A 22,500-nucleotide genomic window follows, 5' to 3' on the forward strand; every position below is an offset into this window, starting at 1 on the left:
CGGTCTCCACGCTCCTGGGCTTCTGCTGTCACCCAGACCGCGCGCGCGGGTCCTGGGGTAGCAAAGGCGCTCTCGGATTCCCTCGGCCACACTGTGCTCTGGGTCCCATGGAAGCTTTCGTGCGCGTCCATCAAGCTCCAGCGGGGAGCAGGGCGCCTCAGAACTCCATCCTGCGGGATCCTGAGCGAGAAACGGGGGCAGCGCCCAAACGGGGGCGCCGCGTCCCGCTCCGGGCCGGCGCGGGCCTTGCCATCCCTCAGCTCCCAGCAGCAGCACGCGGGAGACGCGCGCCCACGACCCCTGCGAGCGGGGCTCTGGTGGGGCACCCGCCCTGCGATCTTCCGCAACCCCACGCCGCGCCATGGGGTTCGGGAGCGGAGAGCGCGCCGGCTTGTGCAGCCAAGGGTGCGCACAGCGAGGTGACACCCTCGGCCCCAGCCACTGCCCTGCGCCACATGGCCGCTCCCCGGGACCGCCGCCGCGTGGCCCAGGCTGCGTCCGCGTCCCGGCTCTCCATGGTGCTGGGGCCGAGCGCAGCTCGATTCTGCGGTTTGCGTTCCAGCAGGGGCATAAAAGAACTCCGGGGCTGGAGGAGCCAGAGGGGGCAGGCCCTGGGTCTCTTAAGGATGGTCGTTTGGGGTCCTCCCACCCGCCCCTAGGCGAGGGAGCAAGTTCCCGCGTGGGAAGAGCGCCTCCCGCGAGGGCGACACCCTGCCCACCCAGTGGTCCCCGCGCGCGGTCGTCCATCCATTCACTGCGGCTCCTGGAGCCGAGCGGCGGCCCCAAGACTCAAACCGAATCTATGAATGGGAAGAGGGAAGAGAAGCAACGTCCGTTTCCACTCCCTGCTTCCCCGCCCCCTCTGCGCCTCCCTCCCGACCGAGCGAGTCCAGCGCGAAGTGACAGGGGCAGGGGCGGGGGCAGGGGCACCGCGGGGGCTGCAGCGGAGGGGTCGAGTCTGGCTGGAGACAGCGCTATTTATAAACTCTGGAGCTCCAGGATAAAGAGGGCAGAGCGGAGTCCCCTCCTCCTCGAGCCCCGGAGCCTCGCCGGGCCCCTCCCCAGCGACTTTGATTTCATTACTCCCCCTCCTCCCCCCGCGGGCTGGCTGGCAGGTGCGGGGGTGGGAGCCGTCTCCGCCCGAGCAGCTTTGCCAAAGGTCCGGCTGCTGACGTCGGAGCGCCCGCTCCTGTCAATGAACGGCAGCGGCAGCCTGGGGACTGTCTGGCAACGAGGCTACAGACGTCATCGCCTCCTGTTGGACGCGGGGGGGGGGGAGGGGGGGTGTCCGAGCAGCAGCTCCGGCTTAAAGGAAAACTCTCCAAGTTCCAGGCAGCCAGGGAGAGTCGTTCCCGAGAGCACATGCGCCCCAAAGCCCGGTGCGCGCGGGCAGACAGGCTGGCACACTCACGCGCACACACTCAAACCCACACGCACACTCGCACTTAGGTTCTCTGTAGGTGTGTGGGTCCAAAGTTGCGGCCGCGGGAGGATGAGCTGAAATGGACCGGTCTTCCTTGGCGCCTAGAGCGCTCAGCGCGGCTTTCCCGGAGACCCCCCGATGGACAAGAGGGACAGAGGAATGCCACACACCGCTTAGAGTTGTCTGCTCCTTTTCAGGGGAGATCAGCGCGAAAGGCAGACTGCCCCACGCCTCTGGAATATGCCTGCCGAGTGGAGCAGAAGCGAGTGTTCTTGGAGAGGTCATGAACTTGGGCCACCTGGGCTCACTGGCAACTTGTTGTGCGCAGTTCTCAATGGAGCCCTGGACCCACGGGGCTCCGGGCCCGCCCGCTTTTTTTTTTCCTCTTTGCTTTTTCTCTCTTTTTCCAGTGTGTGAACTTGAAGCGGAAAGCAGACAGGCGCTTCGCATACTTCGGCGGTGAGTGGACTGTTCCTTGTACCTGTTATTTAACCCTTGAGAGTCCAGAAAGACTCCAATCCAACCATTTAAAAAGTTACCATCGTTTCCCTCCATCCTTTTCGGCAATAAGAAAGTGTGTGTGTGTGTGTGTGTGTGTGTGTGTGTGTGTGTGTGTGTGTGTTGTTTGGGGACATGACTGTTTTGGAAGAGGGGTGATGAGTGGAGGTGAGAAAAAAGAGACCTGAGTGGATAAAACCAGAAGACTCAGGGGTGGCAGAGGAGGTGAGAGGGAGGGCAGCCGAGCCCAGCGCCTGAGCGATTGCCTCCGGCTACTGCTTCTTGGACCGAGTTTCCAGCTCCAAGTTCCCTGCAAGGCTGCCCTCCAGCTGCAAACGGCCGCCTCCGCAAGGCTAGACCCAAGGGGGCCTTGGGAGGAGGCCCCCACCCTCCTGCCTCCTTTCTGGGCCTCCTTCCTCAGTTCTGAATGGGGACAAGACCCCTCCCCCTCCCCTTTCTGCCTCGGGCCTCTGTTGCCTCTCTCCTTGGTCCTCCCTGCACCTCCCCCAACCCCTTTTGCAAAAGCTCAAATGATGTCACAGAGGAGGAGGGGGTCCTGTGCCCCTAGCACCTGAAGGCATCACTATATTGCATCCTGCAGCATTTTGTTTTCTTCATTCTACCCAATTTTCCTTGTAATCCACTGAAAATATTCCCTTCCAAACACCATTAACACCCTCCCCCCTCCCAACACCTCCCTTCCCAGGACACCAGTCCTTTACAGACAGGGCTAGAAGTCCCCATACCCAGCACCCACGCTATCCCCCTCCTAAATTAGAAAGAAATCAGCTGAGCACCCAAAGAGCCTCTCCTCCCTGGTGTTTTGGTCTCTTTTTCCCTCTGGGCTTACCCTTCTAGTGGAAGGAAAAAGAGGAAGGAGGAAGGAGAGAGGGAGAGAGGGAGAGGGAGAGAGAGGGAGAGAGAGAGAGCAGAGAGCCCCCTAGACGGAGGACTGCTGCTGAACTGATTGTAGGCTCTCTGCGCCGCCTGCCCGCCTGGTTCCTGCTTCCCCAAAGTGCCTTCCCTCCTTCAGCAGCAATTCCTCTCCAGCCATCTCCCTCCCCGGCCTCTCCTCCCCACCTCTTTTGCCCGTCTCTCTCCCCTCCACCTAACCCCACCTTCACTCTCCTCTCCGAGGGGGGAGGCTGGGGGTGCGGAAAGAACACCCCAAAGCCCCAGCCCCGGCAGAGATGTCGAAGAAACGCAAAGCCCTGGAGGGTGGAGGACAGTCGGGGCTCCCAGAGGAGGAGCCCACTGCCTGCTTTGAGGGCGGCAGCCAGGAGGAAGGTAGGGAGAGCCGGGCTGGAGGAAAGGAAAGGAGCCTGCAGGGAAGGTCTGGGAGTTGAGATGCTCTGCAGGAATGCTCCAGCCGGTGCTCGGCAGCTCCCTGTGTCAAGGCAACTTGAGTAGACTTTTCTCCCCACAAATGGGATTTTACATGTGCCTCCAGGAAATGGGGGGCGGGGGAGTGGGAATGTGCTGATTAGGCTGGCATTGAAGACCCAAATTTGGGTGAACTTGAAACTCTGTGTGGAGAAGGGGAGGGTGGGGTGGAGTGGGAGAGGAGGCTGGAAGAGGCTGGGTATGGATTGGGGATGGCTGGCCATTTCCCATCCTCTGCCTTGCTGTCACATACATGGGGGTGTCGAGCTGTCCTGTGGTTCCGTGGCCTGTACTGACGTCTGTGCAGGACGCCTGGGTCTGCAGAGTGGGTGCTGATGCTGTCCCCTCGTGTGTTGCTGGCAAGGGGCGTCAGGAGGGCTGCTGCTTCTCCCAGGCTTCTCCAGTCCAGGGATGCTCAGGGTTGCGTCATGTTGAATCCCCATCTGCTCAGGCAGCCCTTTGCATCCTCCCGAAGTTGGAGGTGAGGCTTGAGGCAGATCTAATGGTGGACTGATCTCGAGGGGAGATGCTGTGCTGCAAGCATCTGGGGACTCCTTTCCCTAGAATCAAACCAACGAAAAAGTGAAGATGGGAAATTTCCTATGGAAGCAAAAGTAATTCTTGGATATCTGATTGCCACATAAGAGCAACCCAGTCAGACACCTTTTATTTCACTTACAGTATTCTGAATTTGGTTGAAAGTAGGCCCCAATGGACTAGTCAAGTTCTTTTCTGGACTGTAGTTTAAACACAAAGGAAATATGAACCAGATGCAAATGTTTTGTTATCGGTTAAGCTGTGGAAGGGGAGGTGAAAGGGCCTGTGGGGGAAAGGTCTGAACCCAGGCAGGGAGAGGAGCTGTGTTTTGGGGTTGCTCTTCTTTTCAGAGGGGAGCCCTGTGGCCTGGTCGGTGGCAGGGGCTGGTCGGAGCACCAGGGGACTGGGCGTGTACCTCCAAAATGGAGTCCATGGCTTTTCTCCTTTGACGTCATAAGAAATACGAAGTCACCAAAGTCCTTCCTGCTCATGAGACATGAATCTCTGTGTCCCCTTGCAACCCTTTGCATGGCTTGTGTGCGTTTTAAAGCAAAGGGTCTGGTTTTGGTTCTCCCTGGTCAGTGGGATTTAATAGAAGCAGGTGAGAGCAATGTCTCCCACTCACCTCAGAAGCGGTTGTATTTCAGTGTCTGCCCATGTTTGGACTTTCTTTGCTCAGTTGTGATCTTAGAGCAAAAGTTAGTACAGCTCTTCAATTAATTTTACTGAAAAAAATGGCATTTGGTAAGACATTCAAATATGGCAATGATTCTATCTGAATGGTATTTTGGTATTTTTCCATCTTTGGGGAGAATAATTCGGTATCACCATGGGTGTCTGACAAATTCATCGGCTCTATACTCAGCATTCAGTTTTGACCCGAGGTTACTCTCAAAGGTGCATACTATCTATGTTCTTTTGGTTAAGCAACTAGTGAAGTCTATGGGAACTGACATGATTATCCTGGTATATAACAGCCTGGATACATTTTATGCCATTTTCTAATAATTAGTGAATGCATGGCTGGCATTTATAAAAGCAATAAGAATTGTATTTTAACAAACATTTATCGTCCTTTTGGTGGAAATGTGTGGTATTAGAATTTAAAAAGCTATGTTCTGGAGGTCCTGTACTAACAGTAGTAGCAAAATTCCCACACTCCCTAGTGTGATAGGACCCGGCCGAGAATATTTTGTAAGTCGTAACAGGCAATAGTAAGTATTTGTATCTATGTTATTCAGAGATTATCATAATTTTGAAGTGACTTATGGTACAGATTGGTTTTGTTAGAGCTTAAAAATGTCTACTGATTTTACTATATCCTTTGCATTTGGCAAATAAAAATGCTACTAGATAATTGCCTATGAATATGTAACTGTAGAAACCATTAAGTGTGTGAATACTCAAGTACCATAGGATTGTGAATGCATTTCCTTGAGAAATGGTAGTCATGGCACTCACCGAACGTGATGGAAACACATCTCTACATATGTGGGAGGGTGTATGGCTGTGGTACTGTGACCATGGAAGATGGGGAGGCCAGGTGTAAACCAGTGTTTGAGTGACGGGTGGTTATGCACCTGCAACAAAATATACAAGGACACTTACACATGGTTAAGGACCTGGATCTTATCACCTCTCCAACTCAAGGCTGTGTCTTTCCTTTGAGTCTCTCGGCCAAACTTTACAATATGCACACACTGAACAGGAGAGAAAAGCATTTACATCAGTCTCGCTGACCTTGTGTATCAGAAGGGGTTTCTTTTGAGCTCCAGCAACTTGGAAGGCCGACGTGTTTGTTCATTTCAACCACTGAAAGCACATTATAGCATCTATTAGATCAAGGCAATTGGAAATTAAGTTTCATTGGGAGTCATTGATTTTAAGACCGTCTGTCAGCAGGTTGGTTTGGTCTAAAGTTTTAAACAGCCAGTAAGCATGCAGACTGCCTGGAGGGAGTGGAGTGGGAACTTTGAACAGAAGAACGGAAACCATTGCCCCTATTCATGCCCTCACCCGCCACCAATCTGTGCCCCAGTCACGAGGGTAGGTGTCCACTCAGGCCCTAGGTGGCTATTTCCTATAACGGCTCCTGTCCTGTTAATCATTTCTCTTTAGGAGATTCCTTATGAGATGAAGGTAAGACGGTGAACGGGTTGTTGTGAACATACACGGATGGTTTCCTTTTTCTCCCTGACTTATTTGCTCAGCTGCGGCAAGGGGACAGTGAAGTGTCCCGTCCTACAGCGGACGTTTATTTGGAAGGTCCGCTGAAGTTATCTGACGTGTGTGCGTATGTGTAAAGTCACGATCGGGACCAGGATATGGTTCTCTTGTGGGCCCCAGCTGGCTCTGTGTCCACCGTGTGTTCAGACTCTACTGATGGGAGATATTTGCATAAAATGTTAAACATACAAAGATTTGTCTTTACAACTTAGAGAGATCTGGTGTGCAAACGGACAATGCCGGCCACAATTTTCGCTTTGCTTTGCATCTACTGTCTTTCATGGCTTTGAACTTAGACATGAGAGTGTGTTACAGCATTCATCTGGCTGTGAAGGTGATGGTTATGTATGTCGAAGACCATGTGGGAAGAGGCTCTGATGGAAACACTGAATAATTATAATTATTGATCTTATCCCATAGGAAGATACTTCTATTTTTTCATTCTCTTCACATTCCCTTCATATTGGTCCCTTTTCAAGGAATTGTTATCTACTTAGATACTTTGGTCTAATCACATGATGTTGCATTAGTTACTCTACACTGAAATATAACATTAAAGCCTATTTTCCAACACTTACCCTCTAGTTAGAAACCTGTTCTCTCAGCCCCTGTGGGCTCTTCCTAGGATCTCGGAAACCCATTTCTGTTCTCCCCCTTCCCCACCCACACCCTAACAGTTCTGTATTGTTTTGTCTTCTGACTTTAATTCTCATTTCTTTTAAGATGATTTTTGGATATAAAATGATGTCAAATGTTTATTATTACATTCAGTTAATCTCATGAGTGTTTTAAAAGTAAGTAGTTTCTATCTTTGATGAGCTTGGTTAAGATCCTATCCAGCCCAGTCTTCTGGTTTCCTGTCACTCTGGGGTGTAAAGTCACCCGAAGGGGGCCTCTGTAGTGAAGGAGGTCAGGGGAGGTTTGAACAGAACCCATGACCTACTCATGTTTTATGCTCCTCAGGTTTCCTGAGCCACAGTGAGACTGTCTATGGGTAGCTATTCCTTCATCTGACGAGGTAATGACTGAAGTAAACATTGGTTTCTTAAAATTGTGTTCCTGTTTGACGTCACACTGGCTTTTGGGTTTTGTGGCTTCCCTGTATTATCCACAGGCCATTGGCTTTGGGGGCATCCGGAAACAGGGGCAGGGGAAGTCTTAGCAACTCCGTACCTCTAAAACCAGTTAAAGCTGAACATCTAGATTGTTGAGTGCCCTACGTCTACATGACCCCCTAAAACCAGTTGAAATGATTTTTTCCGAACAGATTAATTGTTTTAGAATAGTTGATCAGATTTTTAATTATTATAAGAAAAATCTCTTAAAGGGTTATTTATAATCATTAATATGAAAGAGTGGGCTTGACCCCTGGAAGAAAATCTTGACCCCTGAAGAAAATCTCACAAGCGCACGTTCCATAGAAGCTTGATGGCGAAGAGCGTTGCAGTTCAGATGTTCTTCAGTTCTCACCTTAGTTTCTCTGGCTCCCACCAGGAAGGCCATTTTGCCCTCCAGTGTGCCAAAGCTGGTTGGCGGGGAGAGGAGAGTTTCGGGGAAAAGAAGCACAAAAATACAGAGTAGCATCCGGGGGTGAGTCCTCACACGTGGACCAGAAAGGAAGTCCCATTAGTCTAAAAAGACATGCCTGTTGCCGGGTTCCTCATCTGTAACATCAGAAGGTTGAATCAGATGACCTGGATGGTGACGTTTTTAAGACTTTGAATAGGATTGTGTGAAGAAGCAGGTAAACCATAACCGACTCCAAATGAAATGGTAACTCGCAAAGGAAGTAGATAAGCAGCAGTTCTTGCTGACGTGAAAGGCTGGGGAAGTCACTTAACATCTGCACAATTTGGACAGGCTGGTGGCTGGGGCAATGCTTTCTCTCCATTCTTTCCAGAACTACCAGACACTCTGAGCATGGTGGGGTGTTAACTGAGGGTACCTTCTGATCTATGGTTTAGAAGCAACTTTTTAGGTTGAAAGCAGTTTTGTTTATACTCTGATTTGCTAGCCCCTTCCCTGCCCCCCCGCCACAAACACCCACCTTCCCCCTTCCCACCAGTGCAGAAACAGGATTGCAAATAAACAGAGGTAAGAGCTCTGTGGAGATGTTTCCTTCAAGTGCTTCCGTGACGGAACTTAACCGTGCAAATGGAATCTTGTCTTCTTAGGTAAGCTGAAGTTATCTTCACTGTCTTGGCTGGAGGAGCAGCATTGTTTAGTATAAGAACGGCTCAACTGGGATATGAGATTCTTGTTAAAAGCTCTTTAACTTTCTGTCCTCTTCCTTGATGAATACAATGTGGCAATCACAATGATCAACATCATCATATTATATATATATACACACACACACATATATTATACACATACACGCACATATACACACATGCACATGGTAAAAAGTGTAAATATCACGGCAGGACTTACAGAAAAGATGCAAAATATGTCCCCCTCCAACCCCATTCACCTTTCCCAAAGGTCACCCACGTTACAAGGTTCTTATGACACCAACCAGAAATGTTCTGTGTGTATACAGTCATCCCTCAAAATCCTCAAGGGATTGGTTCCAGGACCCACTGTGGATACAAAAACCCAAGGATTCTCAAGTCCCATGGTCAGCCCTCCCTATCTTTGGTTCCACATATGCAGATTCACCCAACTGTGGATCGTGTAGCACTATATGTATTTATTGAAAAAAAATCTGTGCAGAAGTGAACTTGTGCGGTCGCGCAAGGGTCACCTGTGCAGGAGTGCATACGTGATATCCCTTTCTTACACAAACACGAGCATCCTCCACCTCCTTTTCTGCTGTACCTTTCTTTATTCACTTACTTATGTATTGGAAATTTACCAGCATATATAGATCTACTTGATTTTTATTGTCTGTATAGTATTCCACGGCACAATGTAACATAACTGATAATTCTTATGGAATTAATCTTTTTATACATAGTGCTATAATAAGCAACCACACAGTAGTTTTTTGAGCACGTGTATAAATCTATCTGTTGGTGAATTTCCAGATAGAGAAGTTGAATCAAAAAAGATGACAACAATTGAAACTCCACCAAAGGCCTATTTGCCCACACCTGCCCCAATTTTCTTTTGCAGTGATCTACTAGCCCTATGGACACTACACTTTGGGGACCTAAAAATGGAGTGATTAGCAAATGTAAGCAAACTCCTCAAATCAGTGGGATAGCATATTTGAAGTCTCAGAAGTACTAGATGTAGGGCAACAGTAGCACCATGCACTTTAGGATTTATGGGACAGTTTTTCTTCTCCAACTCTCTGTTTAGAGCAGATGTGGATACGATATTGCATTCTGTCCACGTCAGTTACTATAAATAGGCACAGGTTTGTGATTTTGCTATAAATTTATGTAATAACAGGGAAAGAATTACGTTATTTAACATATGCATTATTATAAAATAGGATACGAATACACCTTCTGGGGAGCCCATGAAAATTATGATTGGTATAAGTATGACTCTTAAATTCTCACGTAACTGTAATGGTATGTCTGGGTTGTGTGACTTTTATACATTTTATATGCTTAGATTCTTAAATATTGACAGAATATAAACTCACAAAGGGCAGAGGGGAATGTCTTAACTGGTGTGTTAAGACACTGAGCTTCATCTAGAACTGATAATTCCTGTCTTAGTCTGTTTCATCCCTGTTTTATCTGTTTTATCCCTGCCCCTAATACAATGCCTGTACATATTCTGCGCTCAATAATTTCTTCTTGAGTGAAATGACCAATGTTTCTGTAACTAAGACATCTTAAAGTATTGAGTATTCCATTTAATAGTGACCATAATAATTATACTTGTAAATGGATAGAGATAAGAAGGAATATTTATATTGAGCCGTAAAAATCTTTCATTTGTGAAAGAACACTGGCTTTGAGATTAAGCGTGCACAGATGATTAAAACATAGCATCATGTATTTACAAAAATAGTTTTCCTGAGGACTAAATTGATTTTAAGGTATTAGTGCCTGGTACTCATGTGAGAGGACAGTAGGCTCATCTTCCCTCCTCCCACTTTTTATTTTGAAAAGTATTCCACCTACAGAAAAGCTACAGGATGTGTGCAGTGCGTACTGAGGTCCTCTTCACCTAAATCGCCAATGTGACAATGTGATACAGAATCTGACTCCATTTCTGATGGTTGGCTGCTGACAGCTTTCAGATCCCACCACCCAGCTTCCTGTCTGCTCCAAACCTGGGCAGGCTGATGCGACAGCCCACGTGGTCCTTCCATTGGTGCCAGTGGGAACTCAGTCCACGTGAGCCCTGACTCCTACGTGAGAATCTCCCAGAACCACCTGTAACCACAGTGAAACCTGCACCTGTTGGCTCTCAAGCCATTTCCAGACATGCTTGGGAGTCTGCACTTCTCCGCTAGCAAAGCCTCGTTATGAAGCAATAAACTTTCCCACACCCTCTTGGTGCCTGTGTGGGACCACCAGTCTCGACATTCGAACCAAATTTTGGGTTGAGGTGGGTCCATCTCACTCCAAGTGATGGGGACAAACGTTTGGCTACGTTTTCTCCTCTTCCTCCCCCTCCTCCTCCTCTTCTTTCTCTCACAACAATTATTATTTTTGGCTGAACCACTTGAGAGTTATCTGTAGACATTATGATGATCTAAGAGTTCAGATTTATTTTCTAAGAGCAAGACGTTCTCCTAAAGGACCACAGTCCAGCAACCACACCAAGAACACTTAATGTTGATATAATATTAGCTAGTGGGAGCACATGTTCACATTTCCCCAGTAATAGCCCGCTTTTTCCCCCTCAATCTAGGATCCAATCAAGAACCACACATGGCATTTAGTTGTCACATTTCCTTTAATCTAGAAATGCTCCCTGATGTTGACATGTTTGAAGGGTCCAGGTCAATAATCTTTTAGAAATTCCCTGTTTGGATTCATCTGATGTTCCCGAATGATCAGATTCAGGTTAAACATTTTGGACAAGGATACTATCCAGGTGGCATTGGGTCACATCAGAGGACACATGATGTCATTAGCGATGTTAAGCTTCATCACTTGGTTAAGGTTGTGTCTGCCAGACTTCTTGCTCTATTACAAAGACAGGTAGAAACATATTCTGATAATTCACTACTTATGCCATGACAAAAAGCTCTTTCTGAAAGTATAAAATGTTGAACACTCAAATCTGCAGTACAAGTCAATTCATAACTATATAAATTTGGATTTTGCTTACATACCTATATATATATATTAAATGAATTATAACATTTTCAGAAAGTTCACTTTCTTAGGTGAACAGCTTAATTAATGTTAACATATATCCATACCCAGATGAAGATGCAGGACATTTCTGCATTCTAGAAAGCTCCTTGTGCTCTGTCCCAATAAAACCCCTACTCACTATTCTGAACTCTATTGCCATTAATTGGTTTTCCTTGCTTTGGGACTCACATATGTGGAATCAAACAGCACACAGCCTTGTGTCTGGGTTCTTTTCTTCAACATTATGTCTGTGGGATTCACCTACGTTGTTACAGTTGTTTGTTCTTTTTGAGTGCTAAGTAATATGGTATTAATAGTCTACAATCTACTTGTCCTTTGTACTACCGATGGGTATTTGGGTTATTTCAATTTAGGGGTCATCACAAATAAAACTGACATGAAACAACTTGTGTGCATGCCTTTTGGTGGACATAATAAAACTCATTTGTTTTAAATATATATCCTACACACTCATTTTTGTAATAATTTGTGGAATGTTCTTTAGCAGTCATTGGAGCCCATCAATGAAGATGTATGGTTTTCTATAAACATGTCGAATCATGTCTGAATATTATAAACCTTATATTCATGAGAAAAATCCCTGATGCATTCCAAGCCCTTTAACATGGCAACATTTGCAATCCAGATGTAGGATCTTGATAAATGAACTAGATCTTGTTCTTAATACTAAAAGTCTATACATAATTTTGATTCACAAATATTTGTTATTCTTCTCTACCACGGATGTTGACTTTGATTCTTATTCATTTTTTAATATATTTTAAAATATTTATTTATCTTTGGTTGCGTTGGGTCTTCGTTGCTGCGCACGGGCTTTCTCTAGTTGCGGCGAGCAGGGACTACTCTTTGTTGTGGTGCGCGGGCTTCTCATGGCGGTGGCTTCTCTTGTTGCAGAGCATGGGCTCCAGGCCCGCAAGCTCAGTAGTTGCAGCACGCGGCCTTCAGCAGTTGTGGTACGTGGGCTCTAGAGCGCAGTCTCAGTAGTTGTGGCACACGGTCTTAGTTGCTCCGCGGCATGTGGGATCTTCCTGGACCAGGGCTTGAACCCGTGTCCCTTGCATAGGCAGGCAGATTCTTAACCACTGTGCCACCAGGGAAAGCCTGATTCTTGTTCATTTAAGAAGTATATTGTGCTTGCTTTGCTGGCTCTGAAGGAGGAGGTATTGAGAAGGAAGATGAAATATCCACCAGGTATAGAATCTTGAGGTGAAGTTGCTCATAAGGAAGATCTTTTACTTCTGTTTGGGAAAAGCTTACCCAACTTAGGAATCTCTGCCTAGGAAGGTCCATAACTTCGTTTCAAGAAGGGAAGTATAATCAGGAGGCTTAGTTTTCTTTTCTGGACTACCCTTGAGCGCTGCCATGATGTTGATTTTTGCCTCTTTCCATTTTTCTACATCAAGACAGTCACTTGCCTGTCTTATCTGGGGCTTCCCTGGGCTAACTGTGAAGGAGAAGGAAAAAGGGACAGATGTGACTTTATGCCACCCCCTGACCTGCAATACTAAAACCCATGTTTACATAACAGGTGCTGTAGCTGGTGGAGGACTTGCAATCATCCTAACATTTAGCTCCAGAGTATCTCTCAGGAAGGGAACAATCTTGGTTTGGAAAAATGCTTTGGTGCACACCAACTGTAGAAGGTGAGACCCTGGGGCCTCAGGGGCAAGGGCTTTGGTTGCTCCCGCAAAAGGGAGAGTCCCTGAGTGTAAAGAAAAAGAGAATGTGAGAGAGAACAGAAAGGAGGAGCTGTGGGGGCCAACTCAGAGGAAGACCCCTACTAGTGGTGCGGTTGACAGGGAATCAGAACCCAGGAGTGACGGATGGTGACTGCACGTTAATTTGGTAGGTGGTGCAGGCTGCGCTCCTCTGTGTGTCCTGAATTCTTTGATAAGCCTACCAACTTCTTCAACATCTCATTTGTAAATGGAAACCAGTGCAGGGCCTGAGTCTCATGTCTGGGTTGACGTGGAGCAGACCTGAGTGTGTGGAAGTAGCAGCCAGACACAGGTGAGCCCATGGGGTCTTAAGTCCTAGAATATTTTTAGGGCTGTTGGTAGGGCTTTGAGTATCTCCAGGCTATAATACGCTATTCAGGGCAAATCTCTCAATCCCAAGCCCTGACTTTGAGCTGTATTTGGCCACATGTTCCCTCTAACTTGAAGTTAATTGGAACATTTTGGTTGTTGTTACAGCTTAGTCTCCTGTTCTTAATACAGTATCACCTCTGGCTTGACATCCAGCAAAAGATTGCACGGCATTGTTAAAACCCTGGTTTCACTTAGACCCAGTGGATTTTGATGACCCAGTTTAAAATCACTGGGATTGGATAAAACCCAGCTGCCTATTGTAAGTGATTAAAAGGATAACTAACACATACAAATAACAATAACTTGTAGAGCAGTAGGAGTTTCATTTAACTTCGTTATGAATGTCCAAAGTAAATATAGGGAAAAATAATTTGTTGTAACATACAAGAAAAATCCATTATCAACTGATAGCATGTTAATTTAATCCATCCCTCTCTACCTAATATTAAGCTCTTTTCCTGCCCATTCCCTTTAGTTTTTGTTGTTCAGTCTCTCTGATTGTCAGATTTGAGGTCATTGTCATTTGACGGTCTCAAGTGCAAAAGAATTGCAAAGTGGAACTGAAATGTTACAGTGACAGGATTTCATGAAATCCGTGAGAGTGATGTTGGGAACAGCTCCATTTCTGTGCTAAGTCATTGAACATGAGTTAGACTTTCGTCTGAAGAAAGAAAACCGGCAAGAATTACTCAGTGTCCCCACTACAATATATTTCTATCCCATTCTGTTTTCTTTTGTCAAACATCTTCTGGGTAAGCACTTGACCTGTGCTCTCTGCTGGCCACACAGGGTCCTGGAACCTTGGGTCACTGTGGGGATGTGATGTTTCACTCGTAGGACAAAAATGCTATCTGAGGTTTTCTTATTGTGCTTCCTTTTTTATAGTCTGCCTCTCCCTGTGAGAATGCGTTCTCCATAAAGACAGAAACCTCTTTGGCCATTTTTTCCAGTTAGAGTAAAGCCTGGCAAATATTAAGTGCTCTGTAAATATTGTTGAATAAATGTATGAACAATGGAATTCCCTTTTTAGTAGAATTTTTCTGTAGACTTAGGATGCCCAGAAAGTAGTGTAGAAAAGGGCTAAGGGGGACTTTTAGAAGAGCCCCCTAGATGGACTCTCTGCCCCCAGCTCTCCTGCTTCAGCCCATCTGTGCCGAGGTCCCTGTCAGTTACAAGCAGCAAAATCCGAAGAGAACAAATCTCAGTGGAAGCCGGTTTTCAGGGAGTCCCTGGGAGAGTCAAAGATGGAGCAGTGGGACCTCCAGGGCTCCTTTGCCTGCATGCCCACCCCCAAGGTAACAAGGTAAATGGCAGCTCCAGGTCAGACCTTAGGACCCCAGAGCAGAGAGGAAAGAAAACCTTGACCCAGCTGGCCTGGCCCAAGTATCCCAAAGACAGAATTTCTCGTTCTGACAGATGGGGCAGAGTCCACTTCTCAAAGAAAGTACGTGCATCAGACACAGCAACGCTACCCCTCCAACAAGTGCAGGCAGCCTATCGCTGGCCCTTCTCCTACCGGGAAGTCTCCAGCTCTCCTTTTATTCTCTTGTAAAGTACTAACGCTCTCCTTGGGCGTGAGGGTCTGTCGCACTGTAGTCCTGAAGAGATGGCACTGAGATAATGGACGTGCCAATGCGTGGTCAACTAAAAGTAGCCACACAAAGGGAAAGCCCTAACATCTTGTGTGCTTCTCCCACTCCTCCCCTTACAGGACCCTCCCGTTCAGCTAAACTGATACTTACTTTCTAGGAGCGCTTATGAAGTTTCCTCTTCCCAGGACTCTGCTCACCACTCAGTTTCTCTTCGTAGAACCTTTCCGCATCCTTGGAGGCCCCTCGGAACGTCTACCCTCTCCATGAGGCCGTGGTCATCTCCACGAGAAGGATGGGGGTGTCTTTCCTCCTGGGTCTGGGGCACTGGGTGGCCTTAGGCGCTCACCACATTCTGTGTGGCATGAGGGTCATTTCCATAGTTCTGGGATCCCCGTTGGCCTGAAAGATTCTAGAGAAAAGGGGCTGTTTCATATGCACTCGTGTAGTCATTCCGCTAAAAGTTATTACTCCATGCTTAAAAGTAGAGGGAAGAGATGAAGAAAGAAAACCACATATATTGGCCTTGATAAGCTCTGCATTAATTACTAGTGATAGTCTATATATGGTGTGGGAAAGCAATTTTTAAATTACTACAAACTTTTTTTTTTAACATCTTTATTGGGGTATAATTGCTTTACAATGGTGTGTTAGTTTCTGCTTTATAACAAAGTGAATCAGCTATACGTGTACATATATCCCCATATCTCCTCCCTCTTGCGTTTCCCTCCCACCCTCCCTATCCCACCCCTCCAGGCGGTCACAAAGCACAGAGCTGATCTCCCTGTGCTATGCGGCTGCTTCCCACTAGCTATCTATTTTACGATTGGTAGTGTATATATGTCCATGCTTCTCTCTCGCTTTGTCCCAGCTTACCCTTCCCCCTCCCCGTGTCCTCAAGTCCATTCTCTACGTCTGCATCTTTATTCCTGTCCTGCCCCTAGGTTCTTCAAAACCATTTATTTTAGATTCCATATATATGTGTTAGCATATGGTATTTGTTTTTCTCTTTCTGACTTACTTCACTCTGTATGACAGACACGCACATATAGTCACCTTATCTTTGATAAAGGAGGCAAGAATATACAGTGGAGAAAAGACAGCCTCTTCAGTAAGTGGTGCTGGGAAAACTGGACAGCTACATGTAAAAGAATGAAATTAGAACACTCCCTTACATCATACACAAAAGTAAACTCAAAATGGATTAAAGACCTAAATGTAAGGCCAGACACTATCAAACTCTTAGAGCAAAACATAGGCAGGACACTCCATGACATAAATCACAGCAAGATCCTTTCTGACCCACCTCCTAGAGAAATGGAAATAAAAACAAAAATAAACAAATGGGACCTAATGAAACTTAAAAGCTTTTGCACAGCAAAGGAAACCATAAACAAGACGAAAAGACAACCCTCAGAATGGGAGAAAATATTTGCAAATGAAGCAACTGACAAAGAATTAATCTCCAAAGTATACAAGCAGCTCATGCAGCTCAATATCAAAATAACAAACGACCCAATCCAAACATGGATGGGAGACCTAAATAGACATTTCTCCAAAGAAGATATAAAATTACTACAAACTTTTGTAGCATTATTCAATAATGTAGTGGACTGATTCAAGTGGTATTTTTCAGACAGTAGAAAGTCTAAGGGTAAAACTTCTTTGCTCCAATGACTTTGCTCCAATGACTGGGTGGCTAATTTCATAAGCAAAAATGCTTAAGTTTTGACAAGAAATTCTGTCATGTTATTGAAGAAGGAAATTGCCCAGATATCCAAGAAGCTGAATTGTGATAAAGAAAAATAAAAAGAAACTTACCTGAAGAATGGTTACTCTATTTATAAATTAAGACTCGTAATGCCCAGTCATTCCACATTTATTTCGATATTTTTGTAAAGGTCCTGCCTTCACCCATCCTTGGATGGTGGTCTCGACAAGCTAATGATGTTGTTAGTTCATCTTTATCTTCCAAGGGCACCTTACTGTACCACGTACATCTTTATTTATTTATTTATTTTTGTGGTACGCGGGCCTCTCACTATTGTGGCCTCTCCCGTTGCGGAGCACAGGCTCCGGACGCGCAGGCTCAGTGGCCATGGCTCACGGGCCCAGCTGCTCTGCGGCATGTGGGATCTTCCCGGACCGGGGCACGAACCCGTGTCCCCTGCATTGGCAGGCGGACTCTCAACCACTGCGCCACCAGGGAAGACCCCACGTACATCTTTAGACTGCCAAGGACTGTTGGATGTTTCTTCAGTACGTTTGTTTTTTTAAAAAGACTTCAAGCTTTTGTTAACATAATGCCCTTCTTAGTCAGCTTCAACTAACCTCAATAAACCCTCCTCATATCTTTCACTCACAAACCATAGGCGGGGATCCTCAGAGCCCTCGATTCCATAACATTTTGAAATGGTCTCAACCAGTGCTTTTCGGATTGTGGGTAGCAACCTCTTTGTGAGTCATGAAATCTATTTTTAGTAAACCCAAATTGTATTTCTAAAAACTGAATAGAATGGGGGAAAGGGGGAAGGGGATGGGAGGAGGGCGGAGGGGAAAGGATGGGGGAAGAAAAGGGGGAGGGAAGGGGATAAGGGGGAAGACAAGGGGTGGAGAGCGTGAGGGTGAGTCCCACAAGCGGCAATTATTATTTAGTGACTTGTGTGTGTGCTCATTTGGTCCTATTGTAAAAATAAATTTCATATTGTGAGTTGAAAAAGTAACAAAACCCTGGTCTAGACCACATTTTACAGATATCTTCATGACAACGGACAGCCCACAACACCAGAATTTTTATGGCCCCTTGGTGAAAAATAATAAATACTTTAAATGAATTCATGCAAATTTCTTTGGATTCAGGACCATCTGAAGAGGGCTCTGAACTGCCTGTGTTAACTGGAAGTGAAACCCATTAACATAGGGGCACCTACGGGGCCTCAGTCCCAGGTGGTTTATCACATCCCTGCTCTGGTAGCTGCAGTCCTCTCTCTGCTTTACTGTCAGCTAATACTCCTGTGTGAGCCTTGCCTCCCCAGCTAGATTGGAGACATTGTCAAGTCATGATCAGGTCTTCATTCCAGTTCTTCTTCCAGTAATGAGCACGGAGTAGCTGTTCAACAAATGATTTTATGTTAATGACTGAGAACCTGGAACACACCTGAGAAGTGTGTCCCCACGAAGAGGCGGAAGGTGAGAGGGAAGGAGAACAGGAGGACAGGGGAGAAGGTCCATATTGGGTGCTCCTGTCGGGGCAGATAAGAAGGCAGAGCAGGGAGCCTGGGACCAGCTTGGAGGAAACAATGCGAATCCCTACGGGTCTTTGCTTTGTGGGGTGGTAATCCCCACCAGTAACTCGAATCCTTGTTTCCCAGTGACTCCACCTAGTGGGTAGAACAAAATGTGCTCCACCTTCCACGATAGAATGAAAGGCACACTTTCCTTTCTAAAATCATTTTCCCATTCTTGAAAACTTTTCATGCCTAATTCGCCATCTTTATGTGCTTGGGAGTAGTTATCTGCCTGTGCTTTTTAAAGTTACGTTCTTCTAGGCTTGTTTGATAGAACGTACCTTTTCACCTCACGCCCTCACAGGGAGTGGACTTAACCTCTGTTATTTATGCCTTGACTGCTACTTTGTCTAGTCTCACTTGTTATTTTATACTTTAAAATGTTTAAAGTTACATCAGAGTCAACGTGATGGGTACATATACTTCTTTAGTTTTCTTCTTTCAGTGTGAAATCTTTCTACTCTAGATTTGATAGGTAAAGAGGTAAAATAATGAGATAAATAAATAAAAGCTCTGTGGCTGCCTACATGCCAATTTGCAAAAATTAATGCCAAATTGTCTCTGGAATCGTCTGGAGCAGCTGTGGTTGTCAGTATTGCTTCACCCCCCCAGGTCTGATGATTTAAACTTTCCATTTCTCTTTGTAAAAATTAGAGAAAATAACTGACTATAGTTTTACTCCCCTTCCTCCCATCATCAGTAAAATATATGTAAAACTTGGTTCTTAATTGGTGAAACACCATTTACAGTTTGGGTCTGAGTTGGGGTCAAGGGAGAAAGAAAAGAAAAGGAAAACTTCACAGTCACACAATCACACGTTTACGATGTGCAAAGCAGCGGAGAATTGCAATGAGTGATGGACCAGAGTTTATTTTCTCAGCCCTAAGGAATTTTCAGTCTTTATGGAAGACAAGCCTGTGTTACAAGAGCCATTAAGTGAGCGACTTCATGGAAGTCATTCAAAGGGTTACAGAGGTTTCTGAGAGGGGGTGATCCATTTCTCCCAGCCTTGGGTCAGTTGAATCATGGACGGCCTTGATGTGCTCATTGGGTAGTGAGGAACCATTCCTTGTGTTTAAGCACATTGGATCTTACAACCAGAGTCTATTTCTGTGCAATTTCTTTCTTTATTTAAAAGCGATTTCTTTTTTAACAACTTTCAGTAGATTCAGTAAGGGGTCAATGCATGTTTTCCTCAATGCATTGTCTTTGCTGTAAATTTCATTCACTTATTCTTGAATAAAAACAAATGCATTGGTAAAAATTCAAAAGGTACAAAAGCCATATAATGAAAAATGTCTCTTCTGTGTTACTTAGTCCTGCTTCAAAGTTTTCTTCATATAGATATTGCCAATTCCTCTAAGTTCATTCTTAGGTATGTTTATCCTTTGTTCTGAATTGCCCTTATAAATGTAATCATTTCTTGCACTAAATATTTTGGAGTAGTTCCTTATATATGGTGAATGCTATGGATATTTTTATAAACTGATTTTTAAATTTTGAAATAATCTTAAACTTACAGAAAAGTTTCAAGCCCAATAGGAAGATCTTTTATTCCCTGAACCATTACCCTGTGCAAGTTCTACAAACTAGGACATTCTCTTACATGAACACTGATACATCTCTACCTTCTATTCTTCCACTCCTTCATGTTTTGTCAGTTGTTCTAATAACGTCCTTAATTATGAAAGGATCGGGTCCAGAGCCACACATGGCATTTGTCACTTTGGTCTCCTTCAGTCTGGAGCAATTTCTCAGTCTTTCATGGACTTTCATGACCTTTGTGGTTTTGAAAATTATGAGCAAGTTATTTCGTAGCAAGTATCTTGGGGGGGGGGGAGAATGTCTTAGAAATGATGCTGTGCTCTTCTTATGCACCTTAACAGGTGACCCACGAATTGAATTTGTCCCATAAGTGAAGATGTCCACTTTGACCACTCAATCAACTGATTATGGGAGTGTCCTCCAATTTTCTCCATTGTAAGTTACATTTTTCCCCCTCGTGAGTTAGTAAGGAATTTGTGGGAAGGACTTTGATCCATGTAAATGTTCTTTTCCTTTTCAAACTTTCAGTTATTAATTTGCTGATTTACATAAGTTTGTTTTTTTACTAATAAGTTGTATGAGCTGTTTGTGTATTTTGGAAATTAAGCCCTTGTCAGTCGCATCATTTGCAAATATTTTCTCACAGTCCGTAGGTTGTCTTTTCGTTTTGTTGATGGTTTCCTTTGCTGTGCAAAAGCTTATAAGTTTGAGTAAGTTCCATTTGTTTATTTTTGCTTTTATTTCTATTCCCTTGGGAGACTGACCTAAGAAAACAGGTACAATTTGTGGATTTACATGAGTTTGGACTCTTGCTTTCCTGTTTTATTCAGTGGGTTACAATACATTACTACCACTGTTCATTTTGAAGCTCAAGTAGTCCCAGATTTGGCTGGTGGAAGCCCCTTCAAAGCGGCTTCTGTATCTTTTGACATATTTATCTCTACCTCAGTCTTGATCTCTATATCTATCTATGCTGAGAGACCAAGGGATGCACACATATATAAACGCACTTACATCTGTACTTTTTCTATACTTGTCTATATTCAAAATATGGAGTTCATGCCAACATCTTCATTCCAATCCACTGTCACAAGGTTCATTCTAAGTTTGCTCCTTTTCCCTATTTGCATGTTTCTTCTCTGGTAAAGGGAAGGAACCTGGCTATATCTGCACCTGTAGCCAGTGCCCCATAACTGCGGCTGCCCCTCCCCTGCGTGGTGCTCCCCTCATCCATCCAGCCCTGACTCCCAGATCTTGGCGCCACAACTTCTGCCCACCCTTGGCCTTGGCGAGGCTGCTTGTCTTGTTGGCCCCTGTCTCATAGCTTTGGGACTGAATTGTTCAGGAAAGCATAGGGTAGAGGAAGCAGAAGAGAAAGAGGAGGAGGGGTGAAGGACATTTGAATGCTGTCTTTGTACTCATCTACTTTACTGACTCTTACGTCCTTTATATTTGTCCTTCAGATTAGTTTTCCAAGTACCTCAGGTGGTCAGTTACAAGAAATGGTAATTTTACTTCCCCTTTCCAAACTGTGTACCTCCTTCTTCTCATCTGATTGTACGGCTTAACACTTCCAGGAAGTCATTAACATGAACGATGATAAAGACGCTATGGGAATGCTTCTTTCATTTCCCCACTTATCATAGTACTTACTGGCTTTTGGGTAGAGACAGGTAAATCCATCAGGGTGGTCTTTCTTAAATGCAAACCTGATCACATCACACGCCTGTATCAAAGCTTTAGACACATTGACAGATGAATAAAGAAGATGTGGTACATACATACAATGGAATATTACTGAGCCATAAGAAGAATGAAATAATGCTATTTGCAGCAATATGGATGGACCTGGACATTGTACTAAGTGAAATAAGTCAGACAGAGAAAGAAAAATGCCATATGATATCACTTGTATGTGGAATCTAAAAAACAAATGATACAAATGAACTTATTTACAAAGCAGAAATAGACTCAAAGATGTAGAAAACAAGCTTATGGTTACCAAACGGGAAGGGGGAGGGATAAATTAGGGGTTTGGGATTAACATATACATTCTAATGTACATAAAATAGATAAACAACAAGGTCCTACTGTATAGCACAGGGAACTATACTCAATATCTTGTAATAACCTATAAGGGAAAAGAACCTAAAAAAGAATATATATATATGAATCATTTTGATGTACATCTGAAACTAACACAATATTGTTATTCAACTGTATTTCAATAAAAATTTTAAAAAACAAACAAAAACAAACAAAAAACTATTTAGACAGATTCCCATTGATCTTAAAACTCCCAATGAGGTCAGATGCGCTGCGTCTCCAGCCTTGCCTCTGGTCTTTTATTTTTATGTTAAGATATTTATTTATTTATTTATTTTTGGCTGTGTCGGGTCTTACTTGTTGCATGCGGGATCTTTTGTTGTGGTGCGCGGGTTCCCGACCAGGGATCAAACTCGTGTTCCCTGCATTGGAAGGTGGATTCTTAACCACTGGACCACTAGGGAAATCCCCCGTCTTTTATCAATAGCTTTCTTTTTAGTAACTTTCCTTTTAAAAGAGTGGACATTGAATATAGAATTTTTTTATCAAACTACTTTCTAGCTCCTATAGGTATAATCATAT

The 22,500-nt window shown here is 44.9% G+C and overlaps 1 protein-coding gene and 1 pseudogene across 1 annotated transcript in view; one reads left to right on the forward strand and one right to left on the reverse strand.

Annotated features, from left to right (window-relative positions):
* Positions 1-256: 256 nt before the first annotated feature.
* Positions 257-1,249, reverse strand: LOC132530907 (putative uncharacterized protein FLJ36797; annotated as a pseudogene).
* A 414-nt stretch (positions 1,250-1,663) lies between these two features.
* Positions 1,664-22,500, forward strand: part of PDE10A (phosphodiesterase 10A) — a 580,174-nt gene continuing 559,337 nt past the window's right edge. Inside the window, 2 exon segments of the mRNA XM_060167479.1 lie at positions 1,664-1,793; positions 1,796-1,882. Coding sequence (XP_060023462.1) covers positions 1,664-1,793; positions 1,796-1,882 — 217 coding nt within the window.

This window comes from Lagenorhynchus albirostris, chromosome 12, assembly GCF_949774975.1.
Source record: "Lagenorhynchus albirostris chromosome 12, mLagAlb1.1, whole genome shotgun sequence".
Lineage (NCBI taxonomy): Eukaryota > Metazoa > Chordata > Mammalia > Artiodactyla > Delphinidae > Lagenorhynchus > Lagenorhynchus albirostris.